Source organism: Lepus europaeus, chromosome 9 (assembly GCF_033115175.1).
Source record: "Lepus europaeus isolate LE1 chromosome 9, mLepTim1.pri, whole genome shotgun sequence".
In the NCBI taxonomy this organism is placed as follows: domain Eukaryota; kingdom Metazoa; phylum Chordata; class Mammalia; order Lagomorpha; family Leporidae; genus Lepus; species Lepus europaeus.
In genome coordinates this window covers 50,250,686-50,265,790 of record NC_084835.1, presented here as the reverse complement: position 1 = coordinate 50,265,790, position 15,105 = coordinate 50,250,686, and the positions used below count along the sequence as shown (strand labels likewise).

Genomic DNA, 15,105 nt, shown 5'->3' with positions numbered 1-15,105 from the left:
TACAGAATACAAGTTATTTCCAAATGACAGACAAAAGTTTTTAAAATGATATAAAAGTGGCATTCTGTTCATGACAACAGAAATCCAGGCATACATAATACCAGATATTGTGAAATAATAATAAAGTGTAACACATTCAGAGTACTTACCAATAGGCTAACCATACTTTAAAACTATTAATTTAGGCTTGCCAGGGTCACGGCCGCCGGTCGAAGGGGGGGGGAGGGTAGGGGCAGCGGCGGCACCCGCGGCCCCGCGAGGTGGGTGGGGGAGTGGAGAAAGCGGGGCGCGCAGAGGAGCGCCGGGCCCCAGCGCCGCGGGAGCTGGGAGGGCCGGGATTTCCCTCGGTGCCCTCGGCCGCCTCTTTTTCACTCGCCGCCCGGGCGGGAGCGGCGCCCGAGTCGGGCGCGCCACGTCCCAGGCCGGGTAGCCCTGCCGCCCGCCGGCCAGCCAGCCAGCGCTCCGAGCCGTCGCGGGGCAGGCAGATGCAGCGGGGGGTGGGGGTGGGGAGTGCATGGCAGAGGAGTGGACCCCCCCCCGGCTGGTGGATTACTTCGTGGTAGCTGGGCTGGCAGAGAACGGAGCACCCATCCCCGAGGAAGCACGGGTTCCTGAACCCAGCGTCCCCTGCGCCCTCCCCGGCCTGCTGAGCCCATCACAGGTGTGACAGTCATCGCTAGGGCCCTGGGCGAGGAGGTGCCCCAGGGCTACACCTGCATCCAGGCTTCTGCTGAAGGCCAGCCCTTGGAACTCAGTGCCGGCTCCTAGGTGGAACTCAGCCCGTCATCTGCTACCGCAGGGGCCATGACAAGCCCCACCTCGTTGAGCTGGGGTGTTGTATGAGGGGGAAGGAATGGCCCAAGCCTGGCTTCCAAGTGCTGGACACACACCCTACAGCCACTCAGCCAACCTGGCCCTCCAGGCCCCGGGCACCCCCGCCCCTACCTCACCAGTGGGCAGCAGAGAGGGCAGGGCTGCACGCCTTGGGCATCACTGACCTCTGTCTGGTGCTGCCCAGCAAGGGTGAGGGCACTCCCCACACCTACTGCCGGCTGCCGCGCAACCTCAACCCCGGCATGTGGGGCCCAGCGGTGTACCTGTGCTACAAGGTGGGCCTAGCCAAGGGCAACACGTTGGTGTACTAGGCAGAGCTGCTGGGCCGCTACCTGGAGGAGGACAACGAGGCGTTCCCGCTGCCTGAGTCCGTGCCCGTCTTCTGCCTGCCCATGGGCGCCACTATCGAGTGCTGGCCTGCCCAGACCAAGTACCCCGTGCCCGTCTTCTCCACCTTCGTGCTCACGGGTGCCGCTGGTGATAAGGTGTATGGTGCCGCCTTGCAGTTCTATGAGGCGTTCCCAAGGGCCAGGCTGTCAGAACTGCAGGCAGGGCGCTGGGCCTGCTGAATGCCGTGGAGCGGGGCCGGGCGCTGAGTGGCCGAGCTGTACACAGCCGGCGAGCCATCGCCGTGCTGTCCCGCTTTTCCTGCCTTTCACTCCTTCTTTACCTTCCTCTACCGCTACTCTGTCCCAGGCCCCCACCGCCTGCCCTTGGAAGCGCACATCTCCCACTTCATTCACAACGTCCCCTTCCCCTCCCCACAGAGACCCCGCATCCTAGTGCAGATGTCTCCCTACGACAACCTGCTCCTCTGTCAACCTGTGTCTTCACCCCTGCCCCTCAGCGGTGCCAGCTTCTTGCAGCTGCTGCAGAGCCTGGGCCCTGAGCTGGCTGTCACACTGCTGCTGGCCGTGCTCACGGAGCACAAACTGCTGGTGCACTCACTGTGGCCAGACCTGCTCACCAGTGTCTGTGAGGGCCTTGTCTCGATAATCTTTCCGCTGCACTGGCAGTGCCCCTACATTCCGCTGTGCCCGCTGGTGCTGGCACATGTGCTGAGTGCCCCTGTACCCTTCATCGTGGGCATCCACTCCAGCTACTTTGATCTGCATGACCCCCCCGGCTGACATCGTCTGTGTCGACCTTGACACCAACACGCTCTTCCAGACCGATGAAAAGAAGCTCCTCTCCCCTCGGACCCTGCCTCGCAGACCCTACAAGCTTCTGCTGGCCACTCTGACTAACCTGGACCAGACATACACTGGACCTGAGCAGGAGGCCTCCGTGGAATTCCTGCTGACCGACTACGAGGCAGTGTGTTGTCGCTGGGCCCAGCTGGAGCGAGAGGTCCAGGACGCCTTCCTCCGCTTCATGGCCTGCCTGCTCAAGGGCTACCGGGAATTCCTGCGCCCACTCACCCAGGACCCCTCGATGGTGCTCCCGACGTGGACAACCTTTTCTGCCTTCAGGGCTTTCTGAAGTCCCGCGAGCGCTCCAGCCACAAGCTGTACTCCCAGCTGCTGCACACACAGGTGTTCTCCCAGTTCATTGAGGAGTGCTCTTTCGGCTCTGCTCGGCATGCTGCCCTGGAATTCTTTGACTCCTGCGTCGACAAGGTCCACGCCGAGCAGGAAAGGCCTGAGCCCACTCCGTTGGTGGAGCTGGAAGAGTTGTCCGGGAAGTGAGCTCACTGTCTTCATCACGCCTCCTGAGGAGCCCCCGGTCCTAGACAGCAGCGAATCAACTCCCCAGTTTTGTTACAATGGGTTCCCAGAACTACGGGCTGAGCTGTTTGAATCTCCCCAAGAGCAACCTGGGGCACTGCCTGTGCCAGGCACCTCCCGTAGTACCCCCAGCAGTCCTGCCCCTCGCCATACCAAACAGGAGATGATGGACAGCGGATGGCACAGAAGTCAGCAACCGTGCCTGAGCTGTGGGCCCGGTGCCTGCTGGGGCACTGCTACGGGCTGTGGTTCCGGTACCTGCCTGCCTACATACTGTCGGCACCATCCCGGGTACAGGCACTGCGAACGGCCTACCATGTGCTGCGCAAGATGGAGAGCCACAAAGTGGTGCTCCCTGACGAGGTGTGTTACCGGGTGCTGATGCAGCTCTGCTCACACTATGGGCAGCCTGTGCTGTCTGTGCGGGTCATGCTGGAGAGGCGGCGGGCGGGCATTGTGCCCAATACCATCACCTATGGCTACTACAACAAGGCTGTGCTGGAAAGCAAGTGGCCATCAGGCACACCGGGTGGGCGCCTGCTCTGGGCCAAGCTCTGGAATGTTGTCCTGGGAGCTGCTCAGTTCCGCCAACCCCTGAGAGAGCCGCAGCGGCAGCAACAGCAGCAGCAGCCAGTGGCAGCACAGCAAGAGGCAGGCAGTTCCCAGACAGAGCCCTGTCTGGAGCGCCCCTCCCCTACCCACCCACTCCAGCGCCAGACTACCTGGGCTGGGCAAAGTCTGAGGGACCCAGTCTCCCCTGCGGGGCACCTGGTGAAGAGCGGGAGACTGGGCAGTGCCCGAGATGCACAGCCCACTGTGGAGGCCGGTGTGGCCCCCATGATAGAGGCCTTAGGGGTGCTGGAACCCCGCAGCTCACTTGTGCTTTGGCATGATGGAAGTCTCTCAGACCTGAGCCTTACTGGGGAGGAGCTGGCACCTGGGGGCAGCCCAGAGGGCTCAGGCCCGGCCCTGAGTGCCCAGTCCACTGAGGCCCTGGAAGGGCTAAGTGGCCATGGGCCCAAGGCTGGTAGGCATCAAGAGGAGGCAGGCACCCCCCGACGAGGGCTGGGTGCCCGCCTTCAGCAGCTGCTCACCCCCTCCTGCTGCTCCCCTGCCTCCCGCATTCCCCTACCGGAGCTGCCCGCTGACCTGCCACCCCCAGCCCGCCGCAGCCCCATGGACAGCCTCCTGCACCCCTGGGAGCGCCCTGGATCTACTGCGTCCGAGAGCTCGGCCTCTCTGGGCAGTTAGTGGGACCTCTCAGAATCTTCTCTCAGCAGCCTGAGCCTCCGCCATTCCTCAGAGCGCCTCAGCGACACCCCTGGGTCCTCCCAGCCACCTTCCCTGGAAATTCTGCTGTCCAGCTGCTCCCTGTGCCGTGCCTGCGATTCGCTGGTGTAGGATGAGGAAATCATGGCCGGCTGGGCACTGGATGACTCTAACCTCAACACAACCTGCCCCTTCTGTGCCTGTCCCTTCGTGCCCCTGCTCAGTGTCCAGACCCTTGATTCCCGACCCAGTGCCCCCAGCCCCAAGCTGACCCCTGCTGGTGCCAGTGGCAGCAAAGATGCTCCCGTCCCTGGGGGTCCTGGCCCTGTGCTCAGTGACCACAGGCTCTGCCTTGCCCTGGATGAGCCCCAGCTCTGCAATGGGCACAGGGGGGGTACCTCCCAGCGAGTGGAGAGTGGTGCATGGGCATACCTGAGCCCCCTGGTGCTGCATAAGGAGCTGGAGTCGCTGGTAGAGAATGAGGGCAGTGAGGTGCTGGCGTTGCCTGCTGCCCACCCTATTATCTTCTGGAACCTTCTGTGGTATTTCCAACGGCTGGGCCTGCCTAGTATTCTGCCAGGCCTGGTGCTGGCCTCCTGTGATGGGCCCTGCCCCCTCAGGCCCCACCTCCTTGACTAACCCCTGATCCAGCCTCTGTGCAGGTGCGGCTGCTGTGGGATATCCTGACCCTTGATCCCAATAGCTGTCCACCTCTCTATGTGCTCTGGAGGGTTCACAGCCAGATCCTCCAGAGGGTTATGTGGCCAGGCCCAGTACCCGCCTCCCTTAGTTTGGTGTTGTTGGATTCGGTGCTGCGCCATGTCGGACTCAGTGAGGTGCATAAGGCTGTGGGGCTCCTGCTGGAAACTCTGGGGCCCCCTCCCACTGGCCTGCACCTGCAGAGGGGCATCTACCGTGAGATCTTATTCCTGACAATGGCTGCTCTGGGCAAGGACCACGTGGACACAGGGGTCTTCGACAAGAAGTACAAGTCCGCCTTTAACAAGCTGGCCAGCAGCATGGGCAAGGAGGAGCTGAGGCAGCGGCGGGCACAGATGCCTACGTCCAAGGCCATTGACTGCAGGAAATGTTTTGGAGCACCCCTGGAATGCTGCCCCCTCCAGCCCCAGGCAGGGTAGTGAGAGAGCAAGGACTCTAGAGCTAAGCTGCTTCCCCGCTCCCTTCACAGAGGAGTTGGGAACAGGCCTGTTCAGCCATAGGCCCCGAGAGGAGGCAGCAGAGAGAGGGACCTGCTGTTAGCAAAATGCACAGTTCCTCCATCTCCAGCCTGCCCAGTTTGTTCATGCTGATGTTGCAAGAGGCCTGGGGGAGCTGGTACAGCTCTGTTCCTCCCCGTCCTCCACCAGGCACTTCCTTCCAGGGCACACACAGATCTGCACTGCCCTGGTCATCATAGAAGTTTTTGTTTTAAAAAACAACTGGGAAGATACAGAGCTCCTGAGCCTTTGCCCTGAGTGGGCCCTCTCCCCTGGCGTGGTTGAAGGAGCCCAAGGCTCTCTGTGCTTTTCTACCTTAGTGTTTGTATTTTATTTTAAGTTATTTATTCAGGAGCAACAGCCCCCTTGCTTATGAGGTTCTTATGGAGAGTGGGGGAGAGAAGAGAAATGGGGCACCGTGGTCCAGGGGTTTGTAGCTCCTTAACAGGCAGCGGGAGAGCCCCTTATGAAGCCCTGGTACCCTCCAGTCCTAAACCTCCGTGTCCGCTCTGCCTTGGGAAATGCCTCCAACGTGAGGCCCTGGCCTGTGCAATAAGGCTCATTCCCTGCAAAGTTTAGATGTAAATATAGTAAAGGCTGCTTTAGTCTTTTTTTTTTTTTTAAAAAAAGACTAATAATTTAATTCAATCGAGTCATACAATACAACATAAACATACACAAATCAGTTCCATTTCTGTACACTAGCAACAATGTCAGAAAAAGTAACAAAATAATTCCATTTACAATAGCATGAAAAGAATAAAATGCTTAGGAATATTTAACCAAAGGAACAAAAGATCTGTACGTTGAGTTGTATTGAAAGAATAAGTTCCTCATTTTACACAGCATGGGGGAAGTCTAAAGTTTATAATAACCTAGGCTATATTGTATGAACAAATAGAACAAAGAAGCTGCAAGCTTACAATTACAAGGAAACATCGAAGAAGGAAAAAATTAATTACCATGTTCTGATCAGTATACATCATATACATGAATTGGAATATAATATTGTAGCTCATTAATGTGTATGATTGTTAATAAAAGTTTTTTAAAATTGGCAAAATAAATTGAAAAAGAAACAAATAAATGTCACTACATCCTTTGTTTGTGGGTTCAATGAATTAATATTGTTGGACATACATCCTACGCAAAGCAATTTAAAGATTTAAAGCAGTCTTACAAAATTTCAACGAGATTTTTGATAGAAATAAAAAAAGCCAAAATTAGTATGGAACTACAAAATATCCTAAAAAGGCAAAGCAATATTAGGAAAGATAAAACTGGATGCAGCACACATCCTGAGATCAAACTATATTGCAAAGCTATAGTCATTCTTACCTAAAAAAGGAATAAATACCAGTGGACCAAAAAAGAGACCATAAATAAACCTTATGCATATACAGTACATTAATTTTTCATGAAGGCACAAGAACACACAATGGAAAAAGGATTTGGAAAAATTAGACACACATATTCAAAAAATATGGAACTATAATCTTATATCAAAAATATCAATTTAAAATGGATTAAAGTCTAAACCATAGACATGAAACCATGCACTTTCTAAAAGCAAAGGGGAAAATTTCTTTAAAAAAAAATCATGTAGGATCTCTGTCCTTAATGTGCTGTACATTGTGATTTAATGCTATAACTAGTGCTCCAACAGTATTTTTCACTTTGTGTTGCTATATGGGGGCAAACTGTTGAAATCTTTACTTAATATATACTAAACTGATCTTCTGTATATAAAGAGAATTGAAAATGAATCTTGATGTGAATGGAAGGGGAGAGGGAGCAGGAAAGGGGAGGGTTGCGGGTGGGAGGGAAGTTATGGGAGGGGGGAAGCCAATGTAATTCATAAGCTGTACTTTGGAAATTTATATTCATTAAATAAAAGTTTAAAAAAAATTGAGCAAATTGCTTGAAAAGGTATTTTCCCAAACACGTTCAAATGGACAATAGACATATATAAAATGTTCAATATTACTAATTGTCAAGAAAATAAAAATAAAAACAACAATAGATATCATTTTATACTTGTTAAGATAGCTATTATTAAAGAGTCATATGATAAGAAGTATTAGTAAGGATTCAGAGAAAAGGATGCACTTGTACATTGTTGGTGGAAATGAAAATTGATGCAGGTATATGAAAAAATTATGGAAGTTACTGAAAAAATTTAAAATGAGACTACATATGAGCCATCCATTCCAATTCTGAATGTATATCAAAATTATATAAATTCAGTATCCTGGAGAGAAATCTATGCTTCCTTGTTCAATGCAGCATTATTCATAGCAGCTAAGACACAGAAGCAATAAAAGTGTCCATTGATAGATGAATAGATAAAATTATATATACCTATACATATACAGATGCACATTAAAAAAATAAGGAAATTTTGCCATTTGCCACAACATGGATGAACCTTGGCAACATTATGCTAACTGAAATAAGCTTGATGCAGAAATACAAATATTGCATAATTTGTTATAATAAACTTAGAATAACAGTGAATAGAAGGCTAGCCACAACAAGCTGGGAAGTAGGGGATTTAGAGAAATTATTTATAAAATGGGTGATAGGGAACTAATGTATATAATGGTGAGTATGATAAATAATCATGTACTACATTATTAAAATTTATTAAAGTATATCTCATGTATTATTACTACACATGAATAACTATGAAAAGTAACTATGTGAGGTGATATATTTGTTAATTAGCTTAACTGAAGTCATCATTTCAAACTGCATACATATGTAAAAACATCACATTGTATACCCTTTTTATTTGTCAACCACATCTAGATATTACTTTTGTAACCAACACTGCAAAACTTGCAAACTTCATTTTGTAAATTTTGTAACCTTTTAAAATAACCTTTGGATTACATGGAAAATACTGAGTAAAGGAGATATAAATCCACAAATGACTCCAGGTTGTTCTCTGACCTGTCAAAGAATCCAAATATGCTGGTCCTGAGCCTTGAGCTCTGGGCATGTGTGTGTGTGTGTGTGTATGTATGTATATTTATACATTTATGAAGATTAGAATGAGGATGAATAAAATACATGTTTTACTGAAGTATACAAAAATAATGGAAGGTAATATTCAAGGATTTCTTACTTTAAAAAATTGAAAACCAGACATGAATTCTCAGAAACATACAAAACCACTAAGTGTCAAAAAACAAATAGTTAAATAATACTTAAAAGAAATAATAGTCAAGGTGCATAACACTGAAGAAGAGAAAAACACTTAAAACAGTGAGAAAGAGCGATAACTTAGAAAGGTGAGAGGTTTCTCTCTCTCTCCATAGTATAGAGCCAAAGTACAGGAACACTAATATTAATCAACATGATAGTGATGAAAAAAATTATTTGATATAGAAGTGGGTGTGCAGCTAAATATGTGTTTTCAAAAGTAAAAACACTAAAAGATTTGATTACCAGTAAAAAAAAAAGCATCAAAATGCACTTAAAGAAAAAAGAACCATTTTCCTGTATTAGATAAAATGAAAATGGAAGAGTAAGAAAAATGAAATGGTATCACTCCATGGTAGATATTAAACTTAAAGAATAAATCACTTGTTGAATATTATGGATAGTGATGCATTAAGCCTATGGTTATAGAGTGGATTGAAATTATGTTTTTGTGAAAACTAAAGGAACAAAGGTAGGAAAGAGGGGAGTTGAGGGAGGGAGGGAGGGAATGAGGAGAGTATGGTTGTCTTCTTAGAATTGTACCTATGAAATACATGAAATCTGTTCTCTTTACATTAATAATTATTTTAAAAAAGAATAAATCACATAGCCTTTGGTACCATCAAATTAAAATTATTAAGATATTTTAAAAGTATAATTCCACATTTTTAATCAGGTAGTGAATTCTGTACTTCCTGAATCATTTAACTGATGACAGAAGAATCTAGTTTTTAGGAAAAAAAAGTCATGAACTAGTTAAAAATTGATGCCACTTCCATTTCATATTTTGTAGAATACTGGTGATTCTTTTATCAGAATTTATTAGTACAAAAGGGCTGACGGTTGCATAGACGTTAACCACAAGCCTCTGGAAGCTCAGAATGACCTGGTCATTCACCCACAACATGGTTGAGAAAGATGATATGAGAAGGTCCACCCAGTACATGACTACAAAGAAGCTCACCAGCAGCAGAATGGTATGTGTGGCCTTTTTCTCTGGGGAAATTCTTGGGGATAGTCTGGTGCTATGGATATTCTGGGACTTCCTCTGGTGCCTGCATAGTAGAATAACCATGTATGCACTTGAGATCAACATGAGCCCTACTGAGAAAACATCCCTGGATAATGTCAGAGTGAGAAGAAGTCCCCTGATGGTGGAGTTCATGTGGAAAAGTGAACAGTATTTACTGACCTTCAATATATTAGTCTGGGTCATGTTGGTATAAGTCACTGTATATGTGATCATTTTACTACTGAAAGTCAGATTGAGGGACCAGAAAAAGAAGAAAACATGGTTAATATAATTTAGGAACTTATGTTTATATCTTGCCAAACAAGAGGTGCTGGGGCTGATGGTGATGGCCTGGAGCATGCTCATCAGGCAGGTGGTACAGATGGAGAGACCCCTCATTACCCTGTGCATGTAAAACAAAGCCTTACATTTGAAGTCATTCTGAACATTTAGTGATTCAAACATGTCTGGCGAAAAGAAGTCCACAGAAATGAGCAGCATTACTATGTGAACAAAGGCTAAGTGACAGGTGGTCAGGTCGGTGGACTTCCGCCTTTGGTCTTGAAAAAATGTGAAAATGTAGAAGAAAAGGAGGAAGCTGTTGCCTGAGATCCCAATACTCGCTTGAAAATAAAGGCATTTTTTAATGATAACAAAAGTGGAGGGTGTGTTCATCTTAACGGCATATGAGGAACATATTTTGTTTAATCTGGAAAAAAAGACACCACAAAACATCAATGTTTGTTTTTCAGTAGTCAAAATCATTACCGGAGCCAGCACTGTGGTGTAGCAGGTTAATCTTCTGCCTGTGGCACTGGCATCCCATATGGGTGCCTGTCTGGGAAAGCAGTGGAAGATGACCCAAGTCTTTGGGCCCCTGAACTTAATGTGGGAGATCTGGAAGAAGCTCCTGACTCCTGGCTTCAGATTGGCCCAGCTCTGGCCTTTGCAACCATTTGGAGGGTGAACCAGCAGATGGAAGACCTTTCTCTCTATCTCTCCCTCTCACTATCTGTAACTCTACTTCCCAAATAAATAAATAAAATATTTAAAAAAATAATTACCATTATCATCATGTTTTTATACACTTATTCTTGATTAACATGAACTATTGCATATAAATTCTTGACAATACAGCCAGCCTCTGCACTCTTTCCTACACAAAATGACTTGTATGTATGAAAAATCAACACATTTCTAATCATGCAATCATGCATGTACAGGGTACACATTACCTATGTTCTTGTTGCCCCAGGACCTCCCTATTTAGAAATAAACTTATTGTTCTATATTTTTTATATTTAGCACCAAAACAATGATAGTATATAGAATTAATATAGAATTAATGATGTTTTTACAGTTCAACTGAATAAATGTGATAATCCAAAAAGAATAACTAGAACAAGCCATCAAGAAATATTAAATTGAGTCTTTGTTGCAACCAATCACTCAGATACATTGTATTCTTCATTATTTGCCTACGATTTTGGACCTTTGTGATAATTCATAATAATTTCCCTATTTGTAATAAGTAGAACAGCAATCTCAATCCCATCTGCAACTTTATAGTTCCTTTTCCACGAAATTCAATGTATTATCTGGGCATCAGAGTGGACATATTTGAACAGGCAGCATTGTCTTCAACAAACTGTAATTAACTATATTATCCCCAAATGGTCCTGGCTTTTTCAGTTTAGTTTCTATCCCAAATATCCTATCTGTGAAGTTTCTTGTTCTTGGCACAAGATTTCTAATGTCCAACTTTCAGTTTTTAAGAAAAAAAATCACTTTCTGTATTCATTTTTTACAACCACGACATTAAATTAAGATAATCCCACATTAATCCTCTTTCTGAGATTTTATTTACCATAGGTACACTTTCCCATGCCAAAGAAAATATTCAGTCTCCAATAATAGAGCTAAATTCTTTAATGTTTTCTCAGGATATATTCAATACCATAATACCTCGTAAAATTTCACAGAACAATCCTGCAGTTACTGTTTCATGTGATTTAATTTAATTCAAGTGTGATTATTTTTAAATATTTTATTTACTCCAGGCCCCCGCACACACACAAATTATAAACCACATTAGTTCATAGTGCAATTAATTATACATTGAAGATCATGTATTACCATACTTTCCCATAAATATAACTATGTAGAGATGAAGGAATGTTGAGAATGCGTATTCCTGACTCATAATTAGAAACTGATGGCTGAAGTAGAAGTGCTAATAAATCATCTGAAATAAGATTTTACAAAGTATATTTTATATTGTTGATTTAAAGGTTGTTATGCCTGCTCCAAAAACATATTCTGTTAAAAATTTACATAGATCTTATTTTTTAGACCCAAACAACAGACAGCTCCAGTTACATGCATCTATATCTTCAGTATAGCTGAGTGCTGCTGTCAGGCTGGAACACGGAACAGCAAGAAAATATTGGATTACAGACTTAGTAACTTAAATATAGTAAAATCATATTTTAAGACTAGTAAAAGGTTATTTGTATATGAGCAGCTAACGATATGAATATATGCAAAATGATTTATTCATTATATTATATGTTATATATAATATATTACAATATATTACACATTATATTATAATTATATATTATATTAACAATTATATTATAATTATTATATATTATATTATAATTATATATTATATTAACAATTTTGTTAGTATACTCCAAGTAGCAAAAGTATCACTGCACATGTAGGAAATAGAAACAGTGGAGAAATTGGATCACAAATGCTGTACTATGAATTTTAGAGAACTCTAAAAACATTATCGGATGATATTTGGCTTCTCGTTTGTTTTCTAATCATTGGAACCAAGAAGACACCGTCCTGTTTAATTTTCTAAAAGTTTTCAAGGTCTTGCACTCTCACATCCCTGTGAACCACATTAAAGAAATGATGACAGGCTGGCGCCGTGGCTTAACAGGCTAATCCTCCACCTTGTGGCGCTGGCACACCGGGTTCTAGTCCCGATTGGGGCACCGGATTCTGTCCCGGTTGCTCCTCTTCCAGGCCAGCTCTCTGCTATGGCCCGGGAAGGCAGTGGAGGATGGCCCAAGTCCTTAGGCCCTGCACCCCATGGGAGACCAGGAGAAGCACCTGGCTCCTAGCTTCGGATCGGCACGATGCGCCGGCTGCAGCAGCCATTGGAGGGTGAACCAATGGCAAAAAGGAAGATCTTTCTCTCTGTTTCTCTCTCACTCTCTATCCACTCTGCCTGTCAAAAAAAAAAAAAAAAAAAAAAAAAAAGGAAATGATGACAATCATACCAAGTGTGTCCAATATTGAACATAGAGAGATATTTCTAAGTAGTAAATTAGAAATTAGAAAATATCTTATTGTATATGAACACTAAACAGTAATAGTTTATGTTCTTCCTCTCTGATATTATCCTTGCTAAATGCATAATATGAAGAAATTGAAAATATTGGGAACTACTTTAATTTGTCTCCTCCTCTGATTTTTAAAGATAGAGTTACAGACAGGGAAAGGGACAGAAGTCTCATCCCCTGGTTCACTCTCCAAATGGCCACAACAGCTGGAGCTGTGCTGATCCTAAACCAGGAGCTTCTTCCCAGTCTCAGATGTGGGTGTGGGAGCCCAATCAATTAGGCCATCTTCTACTGCTTTCCCAGGGCATAAGCTGAGAGCTGGATCAGGAGAGGAACAGCCATGACTTGAACTAGTGCCCACATGGGATGCAGCAGGCAGAAGCTTAGCCTACTATGCCACAGTGCTGGCCCCTAATTCCTTTTTCTCAGGTTCAGAAAGAGTGGACATATACTGTTAAATTCCTTGAGGGTTTGATGCTGTCATGAGTCATAGAGGACAATAAGTATCATTTTTTTCTTTTAGTTTCAACTTGATTTACACCATTCTCCCTCATTGATGTAAAGAAACATGGGCACTAGAAAACCCTATCACTTCTGAATTCAAACACTAACATAAATTTCAATAATAAAATTAAAATATACTTACCACATATGTGCATATATGTTTCAAGAAGCAAATTACAAATTGTGAAACTTTTAGTGAAAACTATGTTTACAAAATTTAGGGGATTTTTTCTTAAATAATAAAGGAATACTATGTCCTTTATATTTTGGAAAGTATTATTCTCTCATTGTGAAAAGTTTTACTCAACTGAATGCACAGAGATGTTCATAAATTTCAGTTTACTTATAAAATATGAAGAATTAAAGTTGAATTTATGGTAAATATTTTAAATCATTCGTAATATCACATGCTCCATCTCTGTAATGTAGTAACTAACTCTTCAAACATCAAATATATAACCGAAGGAGATAATTCCAGAGAGCTATATATAAACATTAGAAAAAGATATTTTATATTAGTTATAACAAAATAAAACAAAATTATCATTATGGTCACATACTAAAAGCTAATTAAGATGTAACAAAATAATCTCAAGCTTACTGAAATCTATGGTTGTAAACATTAAAAACATACTAAAGGTTAAATTTATTCCAAAATGTTTAAAGTTTTGTACCTATTGTGAATGTCTACTGTTGTTGGTGTCGTATCCTGCAAAATAAAGAAGTATGACTAAATACTTCTGAATTATTTCAAATTTCTTATATATAATATAAAATTTCATTATGGTGAGTTAAACTGGGAAAAATAATAAATTTGGAAAAAGTGAACAGTTACAATTTAGATATGATATTACAGAATTACAAAAACCCTTTCAAAAACCTGTTTATGTCCTCATAAAAATAATGAATTTTATCTTTGTATGGAAACATCTCCTGTATTCAGTTACTACACATTAAGATAGAGGGCTGAAATGAGAAGAGAATGCTAACACTTCATTGAGATGATCATGTTTTATCTCACCACCCACCTGAGACTTAAGTGCTGTTGCTGAAGTTGAAAAATAAACACTCAGCCACCTTTGTCTTAGAAGTTAGTCCTTGTTTGTGAGATGAGGTCCCCAAGATGTGTTATAAGGGAGCAATGGCTTCAGCCCATTTCCCTGTGGACCCATAATTTTCATGTCAACTCTAGAAGCAGGACAGCTCTGGCTTTGGGATTGATAATAAGGGAGCCACTGCAGGAAAAATTGAACCTACTTAATTTCTAGCAAACAGAATGGAGACAGCTGGGTTCCAAACTTTTCCATCTGCGAGCTCACTTTCCTGGATTACTTTGACCCAGTGAGTTTTACCCATATGGTCTCAGTCCTTGTCAGCAAATACCTGGGTAGTATATTGCCAGATTTCCCATTTTATCCCTAATGGTTCAAGAATCCATGTGTGCTTTCATACATGTTGCCTGGTTGTCTCTTGTTTTCAAAGTCATAACTAGACCATAGAGCTTTAGTGAGAATTAGGAAAATGCCAGCCCTGTTTATACCTCCCTGGGCAAAATGCTTTGTCCTTCAGAGAACAAAATTCAGAGCTAGGGCCCCAGGCATGGAGAGTGAACTATAGACTGACTTTTTCCTCCTGCTTCCCACCAATTTGTCTAAATGCATTTTTTAATTTATTTTTTAAGGAATACAAATTTCTTAAGTACAACTTTATTTTTTTAAATTTTTAAGCTTTTATTCAATGAGAGAAATGCATAGGAGAGTGAAGGCCCTATCTAAAAGAGAGGGGGAAATCTGGATTCATTCTGAGTATCAGGAGCCAGCCATGTGGAGGAGCATGTAGGCCAGAAAGCATGGGATGGGTGGCCCAATGGCCACGTATCATGGATGTGCAGGGCAGCATGGGCCCACAATGGCAAAAGGCCAAAATAAGAGACAACTTTAGGAATATAGTTATTCTTCCTACCATCCACCATA

The 15,105-nt window shown here is 44.1% G+C and overlaps 1 protein-coding gene and 1 pseudogene across 1 annotated transcript; one reads left to right on the top strand and one right to left on the bottom strand.

Annotated features, from left to right (window-relative positions):
• Positions 1-514: 514 nt before the first annotated feature.
• LOC133766264 (DENN domain-containing protein 4B-like) lies at positions 515-4,969 on the top strand (annotated as a pseudogene).
• Positions 4,970-8,999: 4,030 nt separating this feature from the next.
• Positions 9,000-9,941, bottom strand: LOC133766263 (putative vomeronasal receptor-like protein 4). The gene has a single exon (XM_062199971.1). It carries the CDS (start codon positions 9,939-9,941, stop codon positions 9,000-9,002), a length of 942 nt encoding a protein of 313 aa, XP_062055955.1.
• Between the last annotated feature and the right edge of the window lie 5,164 nt (positions 9,942-15,105).

Bases quoted from the DNA above. Each gene is read 5' to 3' on its own strand.
- LOC133766263 (XM_062199971.1), bottom strand. From the start codon at position 9,941: ATGAACACACCCTCCACTTTTGTTATCATTAAAAAATGCCTTTATTTT.